Source organism: Staurois parvus, unplaced genomic scaffold, assembly GCF_062004578.1.
Source record: "Staurois parvus isolate SC_StPar_1 unplaced genomic scaffold, SC_StPar_1.0 ptg000362l, whole genome shotgun sequence".
Classification (NCBI taxonomy): Eukaryota; Metazoa; Chordata; class Amphibia; order Anura; family Ranidae; genus Staurois; species Staurois parvus.
This window is the reverse complement of record NW_028318158.1, coordinates 8,052,465-8,078,557: the sequence shown is the minus strand read 5'-3', so window position 1 is coordinate 8,078,557 and position 26,093 is coordinate 8,052,465. Positions and strand designations below refer to the sequence as shown.

General features: G+C 40.7%; 1 protein-coding gene across 4 annotated transcripts in view; it reads left to right on the top strand.

Moving 5' to 3' along the window:
• The window catches only part of ENAH (ENAH actin regulator), a 140,792-nt gene extending 123,812 nt beyond the window's left edge, over positions 1-16,980 (top strand). For all 4 annotated transcript variants that reach the window (XM_089685075.1, XM_089685077.1, XM_089685078.1 and 1 more), the window contains 8 exons: positions 3,580-3,902; positions 7,183-7,328; positions 9,034-9,088; positions 9,727-9,775; positions 10,535-10,601; positions 10,803-10,881; positions 12,019-12,076; positions 14,147-16,980. In XM_089685075.1, the coding sequence (XP_089541201.1) occupies positions 3,580-3,902; positions 7,183-7,328; positions 9,034-9,088; positions 9,727-9,775; positions 10,535-10,601; positions 10,803-10,881; positions 12,019-12,076; positions 14,147-14,184 (815 nt within the window). In that variant the 3' untranslated portion in view covers positions 14,185-16,980. The remainder of the gene's footprint in view (positions 1-3,579; positions 3,903-7,182; positions 7,329-9,033; positions 9,089-9,726; positions 9,776-10,534; positions 10,602-10,802; positions 10,882-12,018; positions 12,077-14,146) is intronic.
• The last annotated feature ends 9,113 nt before the right edge of the window (positions 16,981-26,093 follow it).

Below are 26,093 nucleotides of genomic sequence, written 5' to 3'. Positions count from 1 at the left end.
ACCGATCAAAAAATAGGTATGCGTTGGCCATAGAGCAGTGGTTGACATTGTGTATGTCCCAGATGGTGGTATACTTAGATTTTGCTGCCACAGTGATAGTTGAGTGGTCCTGAATATGGTGTATTAACCCTTGTATGGTCCAACATACTTGGTTCTTTTGGTACCAGCTTAAACAACATTGCTCATCAAAGTTTTAGGCCACAAAAACATAATTAATGAATATGGTTTACAAAGTTCTTTATTTTTCTCCATCACATAATCAGACTTGCCAAAAAGTTGTATTTGGCTTTTAAAGTGGAACTTAACCCTCCTATGGACCAAAGACGGTGCCATATTAGCCTCTATTTAGATCTGCAATTGCAGTTGTTGTAGAACATGTGATGAGCTCATGTAAGCACACTGGCAACTGTGACAGTTCTCATCAGAGGCATGCCTTGTACTGTATGTAGTATGCTGTAGTGTTCGAACACTGCAAAAAAAAACTACACTGGTATGTTTAAGTATTTAAATCCATTTTTCTAATATTGATAACTTGAGCTTTCTTTTGGGAAACCGTTAAATAATTGGGTTTAGTTACTTATGTAACTTTTAGTTGGACGTAATTTATCAGCTAAAGCCAGTGGACATCAGCTGTGGTTGTTGCTTTCTAAAATACTTCTAAGCATTGATATGATGTTGTATGCAGTATGGAATAACTGTCCTTTCCTTTCCCAAACATTTCAGGGGTGACCAGATCTCTTCAGGGGTGCTCTGCTCTAAGCAATTATTTTATTTAGTACTGGTGTGTTAGTGTACCTAAATGCAAGCACAAAAATGTATATATTGAAGCATTCCAGTCCTTACATGTGGTCCCCGCATTAGTTTTTATTGTTTTCTAATACAGTCATTACATTTAAGGGCTTTTAATCAGCAGTATATTTTATTTTTCAGGGCTTTGATACACTTTAAGCTATCTATACTGTAGATAGAAGGGGTGGTCACTGGTGCAGAAGCATGTCTGCTCATATAACTTGAGTCAGCATTATAATTCAGTGAATAGCATTTGCAGACACCCACAGCACCAGGATTATCTTCAGGAAAGGAATGAGGGGTGTAGTGCTGACTGGCTGTAGAACAGTCAGCTGGGGCTTGTGTTGGTACCTATAAGTTGGGGTTTTGTTTTTTTTTGTTTTTTAATTATACAATTAGGTCCATATATATTTGGACATAGGCACAAATTTAGTTTTTGTTCAGGTATTTACCAAAACATATTCAATCTATAGTTATATAATGGATATGGGTTGAAATTGCACACTCTCAGGTTTCATTTGAGGGTATGTACATCCAAATTGAAGGAAGGGTTTAGGAATTACAGCTAAGAGTAGCCATCCTCCCTTTTTCAAGGGACCAAAAGTAATTGGACAATTTATTCAAACGCTCTTTCATGGCCAGGTGTGGGCTACTCCTTGTTATTTCTTCATCAATTAAGCAAATAAAATGTTTGGAGTTGATTCTAAGTGTGGTATTTGCATTTGGAATCTATTGCTGTGAAACTACATCATGCGCTCAAAGGAGCTGTCCATGCAAGTGCAACAGGCCATTGTAAGGCTTCAAAAATGAAACAAATGCATCAGAGAGATAGCAGCAACATTAGGAGTGATCAAATCAACAGTTTGGTACATTCTGAGGAAAGAAGAACACACTGATGAGCTCTGCAACATAAAAAGGCATGGACGTCCCCGGAAGACAACAGTGGTGAATGATCGCAGAATCCTCTTCACAACATCTGGACAAGTGAAGGACACTCTCCAGGAGGTGGGTGTATCATTGTCAAAGTCTACAATCAAGAGAAGACTTTACGAGAGCAAATACAGAGGGTTCACCACATGGTGCAAACCATTCATAAGCCTGAAGAATAGAAAAGCAGGATTAGACTTTACCATCCAAATGTCTTCAAAAAAAAAAAGCCAGACCAGTGCTGGAAAAGCATTCTTTGGACGGATGAAACGAAGATTAATCTGTACCAGAATGATGGAAAGAAAAAAGTGTGGAGAAGGCTTGGAACAGCTCATGATCCAATGCACACAATGTCTTCTGTAAACATGGTGGAGGCAGTGTGATGGCATGGGCATGCATGGCTTCCAGTGGCGCTGGGTCACTGGTGTTTATTGATGATGTGACAGAAGACAGAAGCAGCCGGATGAATTCTGCTGTGTTTAGAGATATACTGTCAGCCCAGATTCAGCCAAATGCAGCAAAGTTGATTGGACGGTTCTTCACAGTACAGATGGACAATGATCCAAAACACACTGCAAAAGCAACCCAGGAGCTTTTGAAGGAAAAGAAGTGGAATATTCTGCAATGGCCGAGTCAATCACCTGATTTCAACCCAATTGAGCATGCATTTCACTTGCTGAAGGCAAAACTAAAGGCAGAAAGACGAAAAAAAAAACTGAAGACAGCTCCAGTTTGGGCCTGGCAAAGCATCAGAAAGGAGGAGACCCAGTCTTTGGTCATGTCCATGGGTTCCAGACTTCAGGCAGTCATTGCCAGTAAAGGATTCTCAACAAAATATTCAAAATGAATATTTTATTTATGATTATATTCATTTGTCCAATTACATTTGAGCCCCTGAAAATGGAGGGACTGTGTATAAAAATGGTTGCAGTTCCTAAAATTTGTACTTGATATTTATGTTCAAGCCCTTGAATTAAAGCTGGAAGTCTGCACTTCAAATTCATTTGGATTGTTTCGTTTCAATTTATTCTGGAGGCATACAGAGCCAAAAGTATGAACCTTGTGCCTGTGTACAAATATATATGGACCTAAATGTATTTGTCTAGATCTGATGCTGTATTTGTCCCCTGTCAGCTCTAAGGCTGAGAAGTGAACGATCAAACACAGCTGATCACGCAGTTCTCCCTGCTGATCTGAGCAGAGAGCGGTGACTGTCAGTTACCGTTGTCTGCTTTGCCCCTTCAGTGCTCACTGGAGCACTAGGCTGTAGAGGGAAGGGAGCAGCTGGCTCAGTCTCCCAGCGGTGCAGCTGAGAGGCTGAGCCAGGTGCCACCCAAGGCTTCTGGATGGATCGTGACTATATGGTTACGATCTTTCGCCAGCTTGTACTGGCTATGTGATGGCAGCTGAGAGCGGACCTTAGAAGGAAGTGCACTCCGGTGATCCACAGGAGAAGTACACCCAAATGAGCTTTGGCTGTACTTCTTTAATTCTGTGGGCATCTTATCAAAACATGTCATATCCTGACAACATTTTGTTGTAGCAAATTGACTAACAGGACTTCAAAAAGATTACCGTAGTTTGCTGCATCAAACTTCTGGTGTTTTCTGTCTTTCTCCCAGTTTCCACCACCCCTTGGGTGAGCGGCCTGTTAAGGTTCCCTGTGCCATTAAATTTAAATTGTTGCCATGTTTGCATTTATTATACTACTGCTTTCCCTTTTCTAAATTTTACTAACTTCTGTGTTTTTTTGTTTTGCTTTGTAAGATTTTTGTTTTTCTTTTGCTTAATATAAGAATAATGAAAACCTGTGAGTTGGTGACTTAATTATTGATTATTTCTCACGCTTTCTCCTTTTTGTAGGTGTTGTACCAGGACCGCCAGCGCCTCCACCCCCACCCCCTTTGCCAACTGGTTCGAATTTGTCTCAAGTGGGCATGCCCCCGCCTCCCCCAGCCCCACCACTTCCGCCTTCAGCTCCTGCCCCACCTCCTCCCCCTGGTCTCCCTCCTCCACCCGGTCCTCTACCCCCTGCACCTATGTCAACTCCTCCTCCACCAGCTCCCCCACCACCTCCTGCACCTCCACTTCCTTTTTCCACGGCTTCCATGACCTCAGAAGACAACCGTCCGCTATCTGGTCTTGCTGCTGCTTTAGCTGGAGCCAAGCTTCGAAAAGTGTCTCGGGTAACTAAATTTTAATTGGTTTTAATGTCTTTTACACATTTGGAAGGATTTCCTCCTACAGGCATATTAAATGGACTTTAATTTACTATTTGTTATTTTTACAGCTTCTTTTTGTAAGAGCTGGTCACAGGTAGTACTTTAGCTTTTTAAAACTTTCATCTGATCATGCAAAACATGTGCTGCTGCAACCACTTGGTGTTCACCTTTACAGAAAATCTGTAAAGTGACCTAATGTTGGGCCCCTCCCCACCCTCCCCCTGGTCCTGCTGTACTAAAGTCCCGCGATGCTCTGCTATAAGCATCGTCATGCCGCTTTACCGTTCCTGGGATTTGAAATCTCCATGGCTTTCTCTCCTCTGCTTGCAGTGCTGACAGGACAGGCTAGACTGGTTCTGATTGATCAGCGCCATTCATGTGATAGTGGTGACCAATTAGAATACCTCTGGTCCATACTGGCAAAGCAGTTCACAGAAGAGATTGAGTGGGTATTTCAAATCCCTGGACCAGTGAAGCGGCATAGCAGTGTCTTGACAGCAGAGGGTCGTGCGACTCCAGTACAGCGGGAACGGGGTGGATGGGGAAGGGGGTCCAGTGTTAGGCCACCAACTGATTTTCTGTAAAGGTGAACTTACACTTTAAGCAGGCCTGGCAGAATCTGTCCTAATCCAACACTGCATTTATTGTGATGATAGGCCTTTTAAGCTGACCAAGGAGACTTTTCAGCTACATAAGGACTTTTTTCCACTACAGCCTTTCCTGGCAATTTTTGGGCAGTTGGCAGTTGGTTCTGACTCCTGCCCAGCACCCTACGTTTATCGAGTCTGTAAGTGTGTGAGGCAAAAAAGCTGAGTGTTTTCTGTAGCTTCTCACCTACCAGAAAAACCTTCTGAGGATGTTCTTTTGCATCCAACACATTGTGAAAAAGGGTTCATGCTAAATTGAAGAATTGAAGGGGTAGGACACTTTTTTTTTTTTTTTTTTTGGTGTTTTTTTAGATTTGTTTAGCTTGCTAAGGCACAACGTTAAAATCCTCATAATTCAGACTAAGCATATGATAAAAATGTATGAGCAGAGTACCCTCTGTAAAAACCTCAGTTCCAGAATTGTATATGCCAACCTGGACTCTTCTGTAAAAGCCAAGCTTGGGCTGACTTTTTCCCCTCTCAAGCCTCTTTATTGGTCCTTTTACATAATGGTGACCTGACTGACCAGTAGAAAACCTCAAGATGCAAGAAGTTGCAGGGGCAAATATCAATGTCTATAGGAATTTCAGCTGCACCTGTTTGTTTTTTTTGAGTGTAATTGAATATATATGTTCTTATATGTTTGCTTTGAATGGCCCAAATTTGACATGTTTACTTTTAGCCCTTCATGTATGCTTTTTAAGCTGAACCTTGGGCAGACACCCACAGGTGGAATACATATGAGTACGGTTGTACATGCTAAAGGATTTCAATTTCTGTGTGACCAGCACTAAAAATCTACACAGCTCTGCATACAGCACAGCCCTGTCTGGCAGGACAGGAGGCCTGATTATCCTCTGCTGCCATTCAGTAAAGCTGGCTATACATGGATCGAAATGCAGCCAGTTCACCAGAGATCTATCGATTTGACATCTGTTCAACCACCCTGTCAGTATATCTCTGCTCTATCAGTACCGCAGGCAATAGGCTGCCGCGCTGGTGTGTGTATTCTGACGATGGGGAATTTCCCCGCTGTCAGAATACAATGACACAATGGGGAGGATTTCTGTATCCACATTGAATGTGTGGGTGGGCGAACTGGATCAATTTTCTCTTCATCCCACTGGTTGAACAGAAGAAAACTGACCCATGTATGGTCAGCTTAAAACTTAAAGCGGAGTTCCACCCAAAAGGGGAAGTCCCGCTTTAATTCTTTGTCCCCCATTCCCCATTAAGAATTGGCACCTTTGGGAAGCGGGTACCCAAATTTGACAAGTACCTGCTCCCACTTCCGCTGCAATCGCCTAAGAGGTTAGCTTAAGTGGAAGTTGTCGTTCCCCCTCCCCCTCCCTCTCTGTAGTTTTCTGGTCCCAGAAGACTACGGACCATTCACAAAGTGCAGCATTTCTCGCGCATGTGCAGTGAGCACCCAGCTGTAAAGCTGCAAGCTGTCACAGCCGGGTGCCCAAACTGAAGATGCCGGCACCAGGGAGAGAAGATAGTTGGTGAATTCAGCCGTGGTGAGGACACCGCTGGACCGAGGGACAGGTAAGTGGCTGCATTTTAAAAGTCCGCAGCTACAGTTTTTGAACCTGCTGACTTTATTTTTTTTATTTTTTTCAGCTGGAACTCCGCTTTAAGCCTGGTACACACGTTCAGTCTGTTTTGTTCAGCCCAACAGGCTGAACAAAAAAGAAAAATTGAGAGATCACTGTACCAACAAAATGATGTTGGTAGAGTGATCCCTCCCGCGCCTTTGTGTTCTGAAAGGGGGTCATTGGCTGCGAGCGCTAATCAAATGCTGATTTACCCGCATGTCCTTTTTACAAAGCTGGTCTTTAGACTGGCTTCTGTCAGGACAGCTGTACACACAGTCCAAATGTCAACTGCTTCCTGCTGAACCAGCTGATATTTGGACCGCATGTACCCAGCTTTATGGATCTTGTCCCTCTCGCAACCTGTGACCAGAAAAGGGAAAGAGAATCAGCAGACTGATGAGCTTATCACTTTTGTCTTCTTAGCAACATCTTCTTGGCACAGCAGTACAACTAATTGGCTCTGTGCTGCTTCTCCTTCTCCCAGTTTGAACTCTGCTGTTCAGGGACTGCAGTAGGCTGATACCAAGTCAAGTTCTTGTACTTACACAATGTTTTAATGAATATGGAGCTGCATTAATTTGTGTCAATCACATCAGCCTGGAGTTCAAGGACCTACATGAATCTGGTGTGTGTTACCATGCCACTGCTATATGGAAGAGCTGCATTTGCCACAGGCTAAGGGGAGAGTTAGCTATGGCATTAGTGTTCTGAAAAACTTTGTATCCCTTTGTCTTTCCCCTGCTCTGTCTGCTGCTCCATCATGCTTAGTGTCACAACTGTGCCTGTCCTATCTGGACAACTCAAGAGCAAGTTAATCCAAACTAGGATCCAGAATGCTATCCTTCAAGCCTGAGAACAAGTTGTTTAACACCATTTTCTTTAGTCATATGGAATTTTGTTGTCATTCAAAAAAAAAAAAAAAAAAATGAACTGCTAGGAAATGTTACAAGCAGCTGAAAAGTTTGTAGCATTTAATATTGTCTGATCTTCATTTCATAGACTGAAGATGCCTCCGGTCAGGCGAGTGCAAGTTCGGCTGGAACCAGCTCGGGACCCTCTAAGGCTGAATCGAGTCGTGGAAATGGCCCTCTGCCGATGGGTGGCGGTGGACTAATGGAGGAAATGAGTGCACTACTAGCCAGGAGGTGAGCCAAAGGAGAAAGTCTAACACTATTTTCCCTAAGCGTTTGATTTCTGAGGTCAGTTTAGGCCTCTTTCACTTGGGGCAGACTCTGTTTCGACCAGCAGAACGGGTTGATGACACATCTATGTCTGCTAAGTTTCTGCAGAGTGGACACAGATTAGGAGTAAACGGACTCCACTGTCCATTTACACCAGACTACCCTCCAATCAGCTCCTCCTGAACAGAAGAGGGTAGATCCCCTTCAATTTTTTTTTTCCCTAAATTGGACCTGGAGGTAGGTGTGTGTAAAAGGACAAAAGTCTGTTTACACCTGCCTTTCCATGTGGATGAATGGACTTTCCAACCAGGTCCACCCGAAAAACTGACAGGTGGATTTGATCCAATCTCCCATGTGAAAGCTGCCTTACTGTACTATTCTCATAATTTTTAAAGGCCATCCTTCTTTGCTTGTTGATTCTGACTTTTAGATCAAACATTAAAGTGACTTTGTTGCTAGTTAAAAAGTGCTGCCTGTAGACAGAAATGTTCATTCGTATCTGTCCCACCACCAGTGCAGGCTACCTTCACTCTGTGCAGAACTATACTGGCTGAAACATTTTCTACTTTGGTCACTGCTGGGAGTGGTGATAGCCCCAACCTCCTCTGCATGCTGTGTTTCTATCCACCAGCACCTACATAACTATAGCACACAGTGGGGACTTAGGTGCCGGAGGATCAAGCCACAGCACTCGGTATTGAACCAGGCATCCTGTAAACCTTGAAGTGTGCTGGATTGAGAATTTTTAGCCAGTGTAGCTCTTCTCTCCTGTACTGAAATATATACTCTGACCGTATTATGATGTATTAGATGTTGCAGGACGTCAGAGCTCGCCTTAATTCCTGCAGGACGCTTCACTGTCCCTGGCCTGCCTCTTCCATTGATTATTTTCATTTCTTTAAATGAATGGGGCTCAACATCATGTGTGAAAGTTGCTTAAGGCAATCTGCATGTAAATGCAGACTGCCTAGGTATTTCCACACCTCCAGACTTGCACCACCCATTAAAAGATTGGGATATAATCATAATTCCTCCCAAAAGCTAGCCCACTGCTTCCATCAGGACTGGGGGCTCTTGAGAAGAGTACCAGGGTGCAGTTGCTGTTATGTTTTCTGAAATATATGTACAGCATCCTGCTGACTTCTCCCCCCAGCCATGATCTGCCTGTATTACATAGAGAAGCACATAGACGCATCGATGTCACTGGGCCTAAAATAAAGTATGTAATGAAAATGGAAAAGTTTCTTTTAAAAGTTTCGTTAGAGAGTTGGTGAGAAAGAGATGGGACGGTTGGTAATCATGATGGGCAAAATACAAGCTAGTTAACATTTTGCTTTGACGAAATATTGTCTATAGAATAAATACTATAATCTGGTGTCTGAATGTTTTTGGAATAACCACAAGATGCTGATACATACCACAGAGTTATTCGTATTCCTCCTTTATGCACCTTGGGGAACTTCACACCCACGTTGCTGTAAACGGAAACGTATTCATGCAGCCCCACTCCCAATAATCCAAAGCTACTTAGTATTTCCCTAAAGCATCTGCATTGGAAATGGGTGCTGCCTTAGGTCTGACAGAGCAAATTTGATCATTTGCATATCACCTATACTGCAGAAATAATTCATCCTAATTAAGTGTGACTTTTCATCCATTCCTTGTACAGGAGACGGATTGCAGAGAAAGTACCAGCAGACTCTGACTCGAAAGAAGACAAAACGGTAAGCGTGAGACTACATCTGCATAATACGTGGTTGGTGACAGTGGGGAGAACCAGGGGCGGACTGACAACTCATGGGGCCCCTGGGCAATAGGGGATCATGGGGCCCCTGTGTCCTTGCCCAAACTCAAAAAAGCCTATGAAAAAGGTACCAGGGGCATCTCTTTGGGCCCTCTTTTGACCCCGGACCCTCGGGCAGTGTCCGAGTTTCCAAATGGTCAGTCCGCCCCTGGGGAGCACTATTATCCAGTCACTGGAGTAATAAAACCGTGGGGGGGGGGGGAATGGGCCATGGAGGCGGGCTGTCTTTTCAGAGTCATCACCAGGGCCTTGGTGCAGATTTTAAACTGGGGACTGCTTCATAGCTCAGCTGTGGTGTTCCCCCCCCCCCCCCTCCTTGAATTGCTGTATAGCTTAACAAATATTCACTTTTTCAGTCTATAAACATCTAAAACAGCTTTAAAAGCGGATGACACAAACACTTGAATACTTGTTGCTATGTTCCTTAGATGAGTTCATAGCTAATAGATGAAAAGTTGCAGCCTCGTGGCATAGCGAGCAGTTATTCCCTAGCCACTTCTATACAGTATGTGTATGTATGCCTTCGATTGCATTTTCTGTTATCTTTGTATCTTGTAGGAGGAAGCTGAGATCGTACCTACAAAAGCGTCCTCTGCTGGCACACCTGGTAAGAATTCTGTGCAATATGTGACATGACACAGTGGGACAGTGTTTCTCAATCTTTTTCTAGTCAAGGCACCCTTAAAATTATGAACGATTTTGAGGCACCCGATTCTAAAATGTATAAAATGAAACTTCTAGCTTTACAAATGGCAGCAGCATACACACATGTACGACACCCAACATTAGAGGTGGTTTATTCTTTCAAAGCAAATACACTTTTTTTCACATCAGTACGGACAAGTCTTTCAGCATTCCTTTTTATACATTTTCCCTCCCCCAGCTAACCAAGTGCTGATAGAAGGGGGCGTGGGGGTCAAACAAGGATGCTGTGCAGGTGCCTGATGTCCTTATCAACTAATGATGCCAGTGGTTGTTGGGACACTGGCAGCTGGCTGTGTTAACGTTGCACAGTGAAAACCTTGAGGCTTTGTGTAACAAAACAGCAATTTTGATCCACCTGCTGGCTTGTACACAATTTGTGGGCAATTTGAGCAATTTTAAGGCATTTTGCCAAGGCACTCTTGAAGAACACAGTGGGCACCCTCACAGGAAAAGGCTGCAGTAGGAAATGGTTATCATGCAAATTAGTGACACAATTAGATGCAGACCAATTTTGCAAAGTTTGTGTAGTATGGTTTTTTTAATCGTGTTAATTGCAGTGAACTATACACACATCCCACAGTGGATTGCTGATACATTGTTAAGCAGGACAAAATTGTAATTGCTTTGGTTTTTTTTTTTTTTTTATCTATATTTCCCATAGAACCAACAAGAAAACCTTGGGAAAGAACAAACACGATAAATGGTAGCAAATCTCCTATTATCTCCAGGTAAATTAGTCTGTATTTTGTCTGTAACTTGCTTTTGTTGCAAATTTGTGATTGGCTGGTGATATTTTCTTAGTCATCGATCTTCATTGGGATTGTGCAATCAGGGTCATTGCAGCAGGGAAGTGACCACAGGTCTGAGCATTTCCATCCATGGCTGGAGAGCTGAGCGTGCCGCATAACAACTGTTTTCTCTTGTTTCAGACCAAAGTCTACACCAACGGGGCAGCCAAGTGCCAATGGGGTACAGTCAGAATCATTGGACTATGACAGATTGAAACAGGTACTGCAATGACCAGTCCCTAAGCCAGGACATTTGCCTGTTTTATTTATTCTTTCATGTTTAAAACTTTTTTTTTATTGTATATTTATGTGTGGTGATTCCTTGCTAGAAAGAGAGATTTGGTGGCATTCTATTTTTGATCCAAAAAGAAAACAAGGAGATGAGCTAGTGTGTAAAAGTCTGAGAAGTGCATCAAAAAACTAAACTTTACTTCGCCTTCTAGAGCGTTTGTCTGGGCCATATTAAAAATACATATTCAGTACTTCTCTGCAAGGTATGCACATTTTCCCATTATTTGTCTATTTCAAAAATCAACATGTACAGAAAAATACCTTTTTTGTTTCTGCCTGAAATCCGGTGAACTCCTAACTTTCTCCTAATTTATCCACCTTTAGACGATCCCTGAAAAGCGTTCTCTTTAAAGAAGCCTATCCTGCTTCTACCCAGTGAACTGCCATTTATTTCCTCCATCAGCTCATCCCCCACAGCTATTACCTTTTGTATCACTCAACCCTTCCTCCTAGATTGTAAGATCTAACGAGCAGGGCCCTCTGTTTCCTCTTCCACCAAATTGTATTGTAACTGTAATGTCTGCCTTCATTTTGTAAAGCGCTGCGCAAACTGTTGGCGCTATATAAATCCGGTATAATAACTTTCTGTATTGAGCTGCCAATTCTGCCTTTAGCCACACTGAAATCCCAAGCAGTGTTGCCAGCCCTCCGTGAGATCGTCTTTGCTGTACTATAGAACATCTGCCCCCTGTGTCATGGAACTAAGTAGCGGGGGAGGTGTTTTCTACCACAGCAGAAGAAGAGTGGGCAGTGCTGTCAACACTGTTTGGGATTTCAGTGCAGAAGAGGTACTTGTAAACACAAATAGGAAGTTACTGAATTTTTGTCAGATCAACTGGTATTTTCTGTACATGGAACCTTTTTTAAAGGAATAAAACTTGGGGCAGTGTGCATATATTGCAGAGAAGTACTAATCTGACCAGACATACATTTTTACCTTTTAGGTCAGAATTGCCGCAATCCACAGGTCCGTATCCTAAATAACTCCAGGAACATGAAATTCTTTAGGTCATCTTACTGAATGTTACTCGATCTGTATGTTTTAACATCTTTCTTTTACCCTCAGGATATTTTAGAAGAAATGAGGAAAGAATTAACAAAACTTAAAGAGGAACTTATTGATGGTGAGTATAGTTGAATTTGAACGTTTGTATCATTTGTTCTTGGCAATAAAGTAGCTTGAAAATCTGAAAATTATTATGGCAGCCAAAAAGCCAAAGTGTAACAAAAGTCCCCTTTTGTTATAAACTGTTATTACCTGTTAATCCTGCCAGTGCATCTGTTATTTTTTCTCTTCAGTGACAATACTTTCTGACAATACATTCTGCAGTGAAATTGTTAGCAGTATTGTCATCCTGTGACAGGGTAGTCTGAAATGGACTTGTTTTAAAATAATTTTATGTAAGTGAAGTGAATTAAAGCACGGGTTCAGCTACACTTTTTTAAAGCTGAAGCCTAGTTCTAAATTTGTGGATGCAATATAAGGGCCATAACTTGCCTCTAATGATGTGTGTCCTATGTCCTGCTGGCTGCGGTTTATTTTTAAGAATCTTCACTGACGCCAGATACTCCCCACAGCAGTGATCTATTGGCGCTGCAGGGATTATGATCAGCTGCTATGACGCTGAAGCGTCAATGCTGCTCGCCCTCCCCCTCTCTTACAAAATGCAAAGCACTCTGGAAATTCCATTCCATTTGCAGATCAATTTGGGTTTTGGGAAGAATAGTAAAGGTTCTGTGGCTCAACAAGAGAGGAGGAAGAGGAGGTGAGTTGTGCCAATGCTTCAATGCCACAGCCCCCATAGGGAGGCTGGGTGTCTTAGGAATGGACTACGTCCCTGAACCTGTATAGCATCATGTGGCTAACTCGCTTGTTGTGTCACCTACCATAGTGAGAGCCGAACACAGTATCTAGTGCCTGAAGGCAAACCATATAGGCTGGCTCTGCGGTTGTGGGGTCTTGGTACAGTTCCCAACATGTACATCAAGAGTAACCAATCTTGAAGCTGCTAATGCAATACGCAGTAAGATCTTGCTAGACATCTCAGTCAAAGAAGGAAAACTGGTGATGAATTGAAAAAATCTTGTTTGACAGGAGAAGGGATCCATCACATAAGGACAACAGCAAAAAACTAAAGTCTCTTTGGGGGTACTTGGGAGAGGGGAGGGGTGCTAAGCTTTTGCAAGTGTCCAACCACCTGAAGGTAGCTGCCTATAACCCAATGTCTAAGAATTAACCTTGTCCTATACGGTTTAAGTATAACTAAAGGCAAAGCCTTTGTTTTAGTTTTGGATATAGTTGAGGTTTTTATTGCTATCTGTGTTCACATTAGGGAGATTCAACCTCTCTATTTGTCCTGTGTACTGTTCTTGAAAGTAAAAGAAAATCCAGAATTTTCTGTTCACACCTGAACACAATTCGAGGGGAAAATCTTCCAATGTGGATACTAGTTCTGATGACCCTGGTGCCACCCTGGAATTCTTTCACTTTGGAGGGATTTCTCACTTCCTGTTTTGGCTATGGGACAGGAAGTGAAGGGAAATCTCCCTAAGGAAACAGAGATAGCAAAAAAATAGACTGGGATTATAACCTTCCCTTTCCTTTTTAGTTCTACGAATAACCACCCAGCTGGGTGGAAAAGGAGGGAGGAATCCAAAAGAGGGACTGCTCCATGAGGAAAATAAGATGGGTCAGGTGCAAAGGATTATATGGCAGGAAGCCATAGATTACATTCCTGGCCCGACCCAGAAAGCTAATCATAAGTGTTTTACATGCCTTCAAGGCAGAACATAGGGAGAAAGAATAACATTCTCACAGAAGGCAAGAAAAGGAGGGAGCCCCCAGAAGCAGAACATGGAGAGCCAAGGCAGAGCTATTGCTATTGGGGTTAACAGCAACAATAAGATTCTGTTCTTCCAGAGGCCCTTATAAATCAGTAACTATAGTATAGTATTTCTTATAGTGACGTAAAGGAGGGAGGGCTCTGCTTGGGAAAGTTCAATCAAAGAAAGCCGCAGAGGGGCACAGAAGGTAGCAACTGCAAAGAAGAGGAGCAAAGTTTCGGGTTTTTTTTTTTAGTTTTTGTTTTTTTTTTATTGTGCACCTTTTAAACGTGACATGCTATGACTGTATATTATGGCACTGTTTATTTCATGTTCTGTGTTTAATTTTTTATTTTTTTTGTACCTTTTAGCCATCAGGCAAGAGCTGGGCAAGTCAAACAGTGCATAGAGAACGCCAAGCAACTGCTCAACTGGCCTGATTAGAAAAGGACTTCTTTTTTTTTTTTTTTTTTTTTTCTAAGCTGTTTTAAAGGAAGTCTGAACTCCTGCAACTGGGGAACAGCATATAAAGACCTTTCAGAGACTTCACTTTGGATGTATACGAATTCTCTCCTGGATTTCTGCTTTATTTTTTTTCCTCCTTTCTCTACGCTTCGAAAGCGATGGGGATAAATTGTCTTAAAGTTGCTAACCAATTATGCAGAAGTTATTTTTCTTTTTTTTTTTTCCTTCCTGTCCAACGAGCTTGCAGTGCATATCAAAAAGCATCCACATCAAAAAGAAAGAAATCATTGCACACATTTCAGATTTTTAGAACAATGCACAGGTGGAGAGATGGCTGGTCTAAAGAGGGTTCTACAGTTAGGTGTACTGCAAGTGTTAAACTCAGGTTTGTCTTCCTATAATATTTGATATTTCATTTTAAAAAGGCAAAAACAGAGAGAACGTCAGACTCCAGGAACAGTGCAGTCACAACACATGGGTGAATTTTAAATGAGAGCAAAGAGTATTTAAACACCATTTTTTTTATTTTCTATGTATTGTTTTGATACTTTGACAGGGTTGCCTTTTTTTTTTTTTTTTTTTAATATCGCAAAAGCATATCTCTGGAGGACGTAAAAGCCTTCTCAGATTATTACAATGCTTTACCAAATCCCCTCACCCCTGAAAAGCAATTGTAAACAGAATATGCATCAAGCCAGCACTATGTTATCTTAATTTTTGCATGAGGAGAAAATTGCCAACTTGACAAGGTCTAATGACCTTCTGTTTCATTACAGATGCTGTGCATGCCACATTAGTATAAACTTCAGATAAGCCTTCAATTTTATCCAGTGCTTTTCTCAAATCTTGCAATTTGAGGGTCCTTCCTGTGAAGTTTAAACATTTTAGCAGGCATATTAGGACAACCTCTTCATTGTGACCAATCTAGGCATATTTCAAACCAGCTGTTTTTTTGTTTATCTTGTTTTGATAAGGAGTTTAATAAGGGAGTGACTGAAGGTTGCCATGCCAAGTTAGGATTTATACAGGTTTAAAATATCCTTTTAACAGGCCCCTAGCTTATAAGAAGTTTGGTTTGACCTGCACTGTGAAACTCTTGTGCTGGAAAGGTTCACAGTTCTCCAGTTGGTATAAGGGTGACTTGTTTTGAGATACAGAATTCAGGAGAGACCTTCAAGGTGTAAACTGCGCAGTGGAGACTTTTTGGACTTTTTGGATCAGAATTGTGCCATATTGCCATGGAACCCCCACCGAGAAGGAACAGACTGCAGCTCAAATAACACAACTCCATCCCCCCTCTTCCCACCAGGAAGTGCTGGTCACCAAAGTATCATGCATTTTTAGGAAGCTTTGAGCAACCATCATCCTCTTCGTTGGTCTTCTTTTCAAAAGGTACAGAGACCTGGACTCTACAGATGAATTATTAACTTCCAAAATGTGCAAGCAGCCTTTTTATTCCCCCTCAAAACTGTTGTGCATGGTAGGAAGTAAAGGCGTTGTTGACTGACGCATCAAGCTTGTCAAGAGCATCATCAAAGCTATCATCCTTTCCAATCACCATTATACTTCTGTTTACTGCAGTCATTTCAACGATTAGAGAGTTCAGCCATGTATGTGACACTAGAGCGTGTTCCCCCCCGTTTATTTACAAATTTCAAGCCTAAAGCCACCTTATTATGGTATGTGACTATGAGCAGTCCAAAGTAAGACAGCTTGATGGGTCTCCCTTGTTATTGAATGGAAACCGGTTTATGCACTACGCGTTTTGTGCCTTGGTGAAAAAAAAAAAGCATATTTTTCAGTTGTTGAGTGATCCAGTGTCTTCGTTATGTCTTCACATCTTGTCTTGCATATCTACTGGCATCTTTCTTTTTCTTGTACCACCCCTACATAAATTTTTTGTTTAATCTTTTTTTTTTTTTTCCTCTGAAATCTTGGAAATCCAAACAAGTAACTTTTCAGTGGTTAAAATTGTTTTGTTTTTTTTTTTAACTTTATTTTGTAGTCTCTAAATCCTGAAATCAATATTTTGGGGAGTGATTTGTTGTCTTGTTGGGCAAGGTTTCTTAACTTTAGAACACTTTTTGGGGGTTTTTTTTTCCTTTTTTAATCTCTCTCCAACCTCTCCAAAAAATACTTTTTTTTTTTTTTTTTTTTTTTTTTTTCTTCTTTTTGCAACACTGTGACCTAAGCTGTGATCAAATAATACCCAAGAGGTTAAACAAAATCAATCACAATGAAACTGAATGTATAAACCGTGAGTGCTGGTGCTGAAGTCTCTATTCACGCTCATCCTGGTTTGACACTTTTCACGCTCATCTTGTGTGTCTCATCCGAAGCTGAAGTTGGAACAGTTTTAAGTGGAGCTGTCATGCCTGCACAGTGGAGGAAGTTAACAACAAGCCAATCGGTTCACAAGGAACTATTGACATCATAACTGTGGTATGCAAAGCCTCATGCTGTGATGTCATTAGTAGGTCCTGGTGAATAGGCTTGTCAATTCCGGTACATTGGCCCAAGAACAAAATTCCTCCTGCTGTGTTCAAGGTGACAGGTGCACTTTAATTGAATGTCACTTGTCCATGTTACCAGTTTTCTCACTTATAGCTTTTTACCCATATCCTTCCAAGTCATCTCTGCTATTTTTTTACCATTTGTTTGTTTATTTGTTTTAAATTTACTACATGCTAACTTTTTGTTTTTGTTTGAGCGATTGAAATAAAATTGCAATATAAGTGTTGCCCGCCATCGTTCTGTTGAAACCTTCTAATCTTTGGACTGCTATAAGAGTTTCCTGCCAGGATTATTGAATGTGATTTACAAAATATGCTGAATACCCTATAGAGGACTTTAAAAAAAGAAAAAAAAAATGGTACTCGCTTCTCGGAGGTTTACATAATGCTATCATTATTTTTCTAATTTTGAAGAGGCATTTTACCAGAATTGAATACGCTCCAATAATGTTAAAGACTCTATGTAGTATGTATAAATGAAGACTGTACATAAACACATTTGTGTGGGTTTATCTTGACTGTGGGGGAGTAAAGGGTTAAGAGGTGTCTGGATAAGGGGTAAACGTGCAAGCTGTCTGCCAGAGCAAATGTTGAAGGCACATATCAATACACCCTTCTCCAAAGATTTAAACATCTCTTGGTAAAGGTACACTAAATGGACAATGGTTTGCCTATATTGGCTGGTTGGACATCTTATTCCTAAACCTTGGGTATAAATATGGTGTTGGTCCTCCATTTGCAGATAGAATAGCCTTCACTGCTCTCAGGAGCCTTTCCACTTTTAGAGTGTGTCTGTAAATTTATGCCCATTCAGCAAAAAAATACATTTGTGCAAACTGAGTTTTTCTACATCAAACAAGGACTGAAACAACTAATCGACATAATTGATTACAATCATGAAAATAGTTGTCAACTATTTTCATTATTGTTTAGTTGGTCAGCCGATAAGTTGGCCTGCATACTCAGGGGTGTGGACATTTTTTTAAAAACTACTTGTCCAGGGACTAAATCGGTGTCCCAATCTACTTGTCCCTCATGACAATGTTCAGATACATTTTTTTGACCAAAACTGTTTGGAAATTGGAGGTGATTTTAGGAATCTCTGGGGCTTTTAAAAACAAAAGGGGCTTTATGGCAACTTAAACGTTTAATATTTTGAACTTTGCGCTATATATCTCCTCCTCCCCTCCCTGCCTGTCTCCAGCACCACACCCGGGAAATAGCAGAGCGGGGAGAGATCTTGCAGTGTAATGAGCACCAATTGGCTGCTCGTCAGGAAAGAGGCGTGTTGGACTTATCCTTTATCCCCTTCACTGCCAAAGCCATTTTTAAGTTTTTTGCACGTTTAAAAAACCATTTAAGGCCTGAAGATTACATAAAACCCCCAAACATATATTTTCTGAAATCAGAGACGCTAAAGAATAAAATAGCGGTAGTTCCAATTTTTTATGTCACACGATATTATCACAAAGGCCTAGGAAATGTAAAATTTCAGTAAAAAATACACTTAAGTTAATTTTAGGGCAAAGAAAGCAATAAATTATCCAAATTTTTTGTAAAATATAAAAGTCTAGGTTGCATCGCATAAATAGATATTCAACATGTCAAACCTTAAATTTGCGTGTGCTCTTGAAACGGCAACAAACTTTTTAGTACCCCATATTTTCTATAGGTGACGCACTTAAAGCTTTTTATAGGTCATCAGTTTAGCGTTAGAGGAGATCTGGTCCTAGAATTATTGCTGTCCCTCTGGCGTGCGCAGCGATATGTAACGTGTATCGCAGTCGTCGTTTTCATGTGTAGGTGCTTTTACATTTTTGTGTTTACATATGTGGGGGGCCTTGAAAATTTTTTGGGGGCATGGTTATATGCTATGGTGCAACTTACATTTTTTTTTTTTAATCACATGGGGGACAAAAAGTTTCCTATGATGATTTTTGGTGACAGGTTCTCTTGTTTGAGACATCCGGGGTCTAAAAGACATTACATTCTTTCCTGGCCTCGATGGCTGGGAATCTGACAACGGGGACCCTGAAGTGACGTCACATCACTTTTGGGTAAGGACAAGGAGAGAAGCGGAGATGTCCGCTCTCCTCCCTCTATAACTGTATCCCGACATACTGGCGGCACCCACTAAATCCGTCCCGGGCCCGCAGGTGGGCAAGCGGAGCCCGGGACAAATAGCCGTTGGGGGGGGCGGCGGAGGCTGGCACTGTGGGCTGTGTGGAAGCAATCTACATGTCCCTGGTGTCAGGCGATATGAATTGCACATCCCTGATACTTAATTCTTTATTTGTTTACATATCAGAAAATACAGGACAGCACACATACAGCTCAGTATACCGTTCATAGATGTCAGTCTACACAGTGCAGTACACGTACAGCTCAGTACACCGTTCATAGATGTCAGTCTACACAGTGCAGTACACGTACAGCTCAGTACACCTGCCATCATATCAATAAGTGCCTGAGAACTTGTGAGTGTGTGAGGACCAATGCCTCATGGGACATGTAGTCCTGGGCAGAAGAAAGTGAGTGAAACGTGGAAGTTTTTTTTTGAGTTTGCTATAGGGGCACTCTATACTATACTTTGAGGCTTGCTATAGGGGCACTCTGAAGACAGGAGGAGCCTGAAGCACCGGTGGGGGACCCCAGGAGAGGAGAATCAGGTCTGTTCTGTGCAAAGCCTTTACGCACATAGCGGGTAAGTATGACAAGTTTGTAGTTTGGAAAAAAAGGTTTCCAGTCACTTTTTTTGAGCTCTGCGCAGAGAAGATTAGCACCTGAACCCAGAGAAGCTGGAGGCTGACAGATTGGAGGTAATATAAGGCATTACAATTACATTTATAGTAAAAATTTACCTAACCTTTAGTACTAATTTAATATAAAATATTTATTATCCCCCTTACACCCTTCATATAACTTCATGTCTGATTCCAACTTAAAATACTCTGTATATCCAACTTCTGTGTGTGTGTGTTTGTGTGTGTGTGTGTGTGTGTGTGTGTATATATATATATATATATATATATATGTGTGTGCATGTGATATATATTTTTGCTTTCATTGGTTTACAGTATAAATTAACCCCTTATAGTGCTGGTTATCCGTTGTTTTTGTACTATAAAGGGCTAGTTTGTCTTCTTTTTTTTTTTTTTTTTTTTAACCCCATCATGACATGCGATAAGAAAAAGCATGCTGCTGCTACTAAACGTCTTATGCTGGCCGTACATGTATTGATTTTCAGATGAGAATATTCGGATAATCACTCTTTGCACATTTGATGAATGGATGAATGTCATTTGAAAATTTAATTTGCTTTTATTATTCAACTTTAAAATTAATGTAATTTCTGAACAAAAACCCAAATACAGTGGATATAAAAAGTCTACACACCCATGTTAAAATGTCAGGTTTCCGTGATGTAAAAAAATGAGACAAAGATAAATAATTTCAGAACTTTTTCCACCTTTTTAATGTGACCTATAAATTGTACAAATCAATTGAAAAACAAACTGAAATCTTTTAGAGGGGGGGAGTAAACATAAAAAACTAAAATAATGTGGTTGCATAAGTATGCACACCCTCTTATAACTGGGGATGTGTTCAGAATTAAGCAATCACATTCAAAATCATGTTAAATAGGAGTCAGTACACACCTGCCATCATTTAAAGTGCCTCTTCTTAACCCCAAATAAAGTTCAGTTGTTCTAGTAGGTCTTTCCTGGCATTTTCTTAGTCGCATCCTACAGCAAAAGCCATGGTCCGCAGAGAGCTTCCAAAGCATCAGAGGGATCTAATTGTTAAAAGGTATCAGTCAGCAAAAAGGGTACAAAAGAATTTCCAAGGCATTAGATATACCATGGATCACAGTGAAGACAGTCATCATAAAGTGGAGAAAATATGGTGCAACAGAGACATTACCAAGAACTGGACATCCCTCCAAAATTGATGAAAAGACGAGAAGAAAACTGGTCTGGGAGGCTGCCAAGAGGCCTAGAGCAACATTAAAGGAGTTGCAGGAATATCTGGCAAGTACTGGCTGTGTGACAACATCTTCCGTATTTTTCATATGTCTGGGCTATGGGGTAGAGTGGCAAAACGGAAGCCTTTTCTTACGAAGAAAAATTCCCAAAAGCATGTAGGAAAATCTGTTATGGTCTGATGAAACCAAGGTTGAAATTTTTGCCCATAATTCCAAAAGATATGTTTGGCGCCAAAAGAACACATACCCACAGTGAAGAATGGTGGTGGCAGCATCATGCTTTTGGGGATGTTTTTCTTCAGCTGGAACTGGGGCCTTAGTCAAGGTAGAGGGAATTATGAACCGTTCCAAATACCAGTCAATATTGACATAAAACCTTAGGCTAGAAAGCTGAACATGAAGAGGAACTTCATCTTTCAGCATGACGACCCAAAGCATACATCCAAATCAACAAAGGAATGGCTTCACCAAAAGAAGATTAAAGTTTTGGAATAGCCCAGCCAGAGCCCAGACCTGAATCCGATCAAAAATATGTGGGGTGATCTGAAGAGGGCTGTGCACAGGAGATGCCCTCACAATCTGACAGGTTTGGCATGTTTGTGCCATGCTGATAGATTCATACTCAAAAAGACTGAGTGCTGTAATAAAATCAAAAGGTGCTTCAACAAAGTATTAGTTTAAGGGTGTGCACACTTATGCAACCATATTCTTTTAGTTTTTCTTCCCTCCACCTAAAAGATTTCAGTTTATTGTTCAATTGCATTGTACAGTTTTTAGGTAACATTAAAGGTAGAAAAAGTTCTGAAATGATTTTTCTTATTTTTTTACATCAGAGACCTGACATTTTAACATGGGTGTGTAGACTTTTTATATCCACTGTATACTGTCCGAACATTCATTAGATCGAAAAAGTTTTCTGTTCCGCTCCTTTGAATTTTCCCATCACTGTGACCCCACTAACGATTAGAAAATCGAACAAATATTTTTAAAACAAAGATTAAAAAAAAGAAAAATTTGTGTATGACCAGCCTAAGTGACAGCAGGTGCAGGTAGCTTGTTTCAAGCTACCTGCCTATGAAGAGGGAGTCTGTCATGCATAAAAAAATTACAATTCTGTCAGAAAATAATAAACAGAATTTTGGGTCTTTATAAAAAAAAAAAAATGTTCTTGAAGTTAAATTTTGATCTTTTGAGTCTATGTACTAGATTCAACCTCTATAGTGTATATACTGTATTATAGTATATACTGTATCTCTTCTGTCTTTTATTCTGTGAACGGATTAGATACTTTGTTCCCTGACCTTATAGCTGATTATTTATAGTTACCACTATACTAGATATTCAATAATAAATTGTATTATTTTAAACTTTACATATTAAAGGATAAGTTCCCCGTTTGACAAAAAATATGCACTTTTTTGCAGGTAAAAAAAAAGTGCATTTATTAATTTTTGCTGCAGGAGCCTGGAAAGCATTGCACCAATGATCAGCAGATCGCAGGTGCCATTCAGGACTCCTGCAGACCTGTCAGTATATCTGCTTGCCTGTACATCCCATACGAGCAAGCTGATGCACTCTAATTGGAAGAATCAATGAACTACCACAGTGCTCACAGCGTCGTGGAAGTTCATTGAGAACCGCAAGCCGACAAGACCGTAAGGGTGTCGGGACTTGTAATTTTTTCATTCACAGAATTGTTAATTTTCTTAAACTTTGACAGCTAGCGGGAACAGAAGATCCACCTCTAGCTGCCAAAGCAGGGAGCAGAAAGGGTTGGTCCTTTCATAACCTGTTACACCCATAATATATGCAACATGTTATGAAGGGTGAACTTGTCTTTTTAAATTATACATCAAACTTTTTTTGAGGTGTTTATCTGTTTAATTGAAAGAATAATCAGTCAACTAATCGATTAACAAAAGAATGGTTAGTTGTAGTCCTATATCAAACTTGTCAAACCATGTTTTCATAGAGCTGGCTTTGTACACAGGGGAAAACACCTGAACTCCATAATTAGGAGCGGTGTTCATATACTTATGGTTATATAGAGTCTTCCAATCTGATCAGTCGTCATGTCTAAATAGAAATATTTCACAACATTCAACTTTATTAGCCAGCAAAAAGATCCTTTAAAGCTGTTTTTAATTGTAATAAAAATAGAGTATACATGCAGTTTACAAATGTAGGAGTTGAATGTTGCATCAAGGTACTTCTATGGGGATTGATGTGTCCTAGTGTTGGTGCTCTAATCTGTGTTATCTTGCATCCTGGGATGCACATCACTAAATTAATCAAATGCAGGCTTGCCTTGAAGTTACCCTGGGATCAAATAACAGGAGTCCTCAAGGCTCTCGCACGGAAACTGAAAACTCCTCATGTATGCTCTTAATGCGGCAAAAAGGTAAGCCAAATATTACAAACCACTATTATGAAGCCCTTTCTACATGTTTAAAATGAACCCTACAAATGTACCTAAATGGGGAAAAAAAAAAAAAAAGTTGGGCTGGGACGGGGTCTAAAGTTCCCTGACTGCCAGGAAACCTGGTTCCCCCAGGAGTTGATTCTCCCCATCAACATTCTGGAATATAAAAATTACTTATACTGGACACCTCTTACAAACCAGTCATGGTGCAGTGGAACACCATCATGTAGGTGACCTGCACTAGAAATTGAGCAGTTCTGAAGGACGCAAACCTGTTTCAACAAACAAAACCTGTTCATCAGCATTGAGCCGCAATGATCAACACAGAGAACCTGTTCGATAGCACTTGACTCCACTAGCCAACAAAAAGGATGTTCAATTTGTATCTAATTTGCAATAAAAAGTGGTCTTTGTTGCATACATTTGCAAATCTATAAGGAGATTGCAGGCCACATTATGGTATCATTATTATTATACGGTATTTATATAGAGCCAAAAGTTCGCTCAGCGCTGTACATTACAATGGGATACAATACACGAGACCGTACAATAACAATACGATACACGAGGGGGTTCGAGGGCCCTGCTCCTTGGAGCTTACAATCTAGGAGGGAGGGGATAGTGGTACAGGAGGAAATGGCTGTGGGGGACAGAGTGGTGGGAGGAGTGGAGGAGATCGGCAGTTAGGTGAGGGCGGGGTAGGCTTCCCTGAAGAGATGGGTTTTCAGGATGATGGATTGGGATAGTGAGTTCCAGAGAATGGGGGAAGCCCTGGAGAAGTCCTGAAGCTGGGCATGGGAGGAGGAGAGCAGGGAGCTAGAGAGTAGGAGGTCTTGTGAGGAGCGAAGAGCACGTGTTCGGTGGTATTTGGATATCAGGTTGGTGATGTACTTTTGGGCAGTATTATGCATAGCTTTGTACGACAATGTTTCATCATTCATCTAAAATACTGTATGGTAGTGTGGCTGCTGCATACAACCAGTGCAGTGAATCCTGGGAGTGTAATTTTGCATGATCACTATGGTTTTCCTTCACCTAGTGTGTCCTGCTAACCCTCTTCTCCCTGTAGTCATAAATAGGCATGTTCCAGTAATACAAATGTGTATTTATGGAAATTACTTTTACAGGAAAGACCTTCCCACTGTTCATTGGCTGACTTGACAGTACAATTGCCATTGATGTACATAGGTAATGTTTATACTGGCTGCAGATAGTAAACTGCACTTAAAAGGAATGCTAACATAAAATTGCAAATTGGTTATTGTAAAAGCTTTGCAACGAGTTTCCCGCTGCCCTATAGCAGAACTACTGCGGCAGGGCTGCGCAAAATCACGTGTATATATATATATATACACGTAATTTTGCATTTCCGAGTAGGGGGCGCATGTGCTGCCATTGGTGGCTACAGCTGTCAATCACCGGGTCCCAGCCAGACTTTCCCCGCCGCTGATCGCTGAGTGACAGGGAAGAGGTCTGTGTGTAAACTCAGATGGCAGCACACACAGTTAACCCTTTGATAACCCCACATGTTAACCCCTTCCTGCCCAGTGTCATTAGTACAGTGTCAGTGCTTTTTATTAGCGCTGATCACTGTATTAGTGTCAGTGGCAGTTAGTTCCCACCCAGTGTCAGAATGCCCACCACAGTCCCACTATAAGCCGCTGATTGCCACCATTACTAGTATAAAAAAAATTAAATTCCACTGTGTATATATACCGCTATTTGTAGACGCTATAACGTTCACGTAAACCCATGTGTTGGATTTTTTTTTTTTTAGCAAAGACGTAGCAGAATACATTTTGGCCTAAATGTATGACTACATGTGATTTTTTTTTTTTTTTTTTTTTTTTTTTTTTTTTAATACTAGATATATTTTATAGCAAAAAGTTTCAAAATTGTCAGTCTCTTTTGCTTATAGCACAAAAATTAAAAAATGCACAGGTGATCAAATACCACCGAAAGAAAGCTCTATTTGTGGGGAAAAAAGGACGCAAATTTCATGACTGTGCCATTGTCAGTTAAAGTATTGCAGCGCCATATCACAAAAAATGGCCTGGTCAGGAAGGCAGGTAAATCCTCTGCAGGGCAAGTGGTTATTAATAAAATAAATGAGAAGTAAACCATCTATTTACAATGAAATATACTTTGGACAGTGGGGAGTTATATTGTGACAGAAATACCTTAAGAATTTTAAGGTATTTATTTCAGTGGATGTGGGTCATGTCAGTGCTGACAGCAATCAAGAATTGTGTTGTTTCTTTGGTGATTTAAGTATAGGTGTGGCAGCACAGGGAACACTCATTTTTTTTGCAATTTAGTATATTGTGACATCTGTTGCCATCCTGTCCAGTAATTCCATAGAAGGATGTTGCCAAATTTTGCTGTGTTTTGAGATATGATAGCAGTTTAAAAAGGAGAATAATGTACAAGACGAATACTTGTAAATGTCAAATCATTTTCTGAATGATCTTCAAGTAGACTTCTCTTTAAATTTCAAAGCTTACAAGTTGATATCAATATCAGCTGGAGCAGAGCACATAATTGCTTTCATGACCTCATTCTTGTCAAGAAATAAAACTGTTGTTCCTGAACTGCTTCATACAATGGAAATAGAAAAAAATCCCACCCCCCCCCCCCCTTTAAAATATTAAACATTTTGTTGCTTTGCAGCCTGAAATGAAGACATACACTGGTTTTGTTTTTTTTATCCAGCTGTATTTATGAGGTGCAACTTATAACATCCAAGCAAAAGATATAACACCACCATGTCAGAAAAAAATTAAAAAACATTCACTGAGTTTGAAAGCGGATCCCTCCCCCAACTAAAAATGACTTGTAAACTCAATCAGGTGCAGCTAATCACCTTCTCTCTCAATGGCGCACAAAGTCATTTGACTTTCAACTGTGATCAGCTGTGGTCATTTTGATTAGCT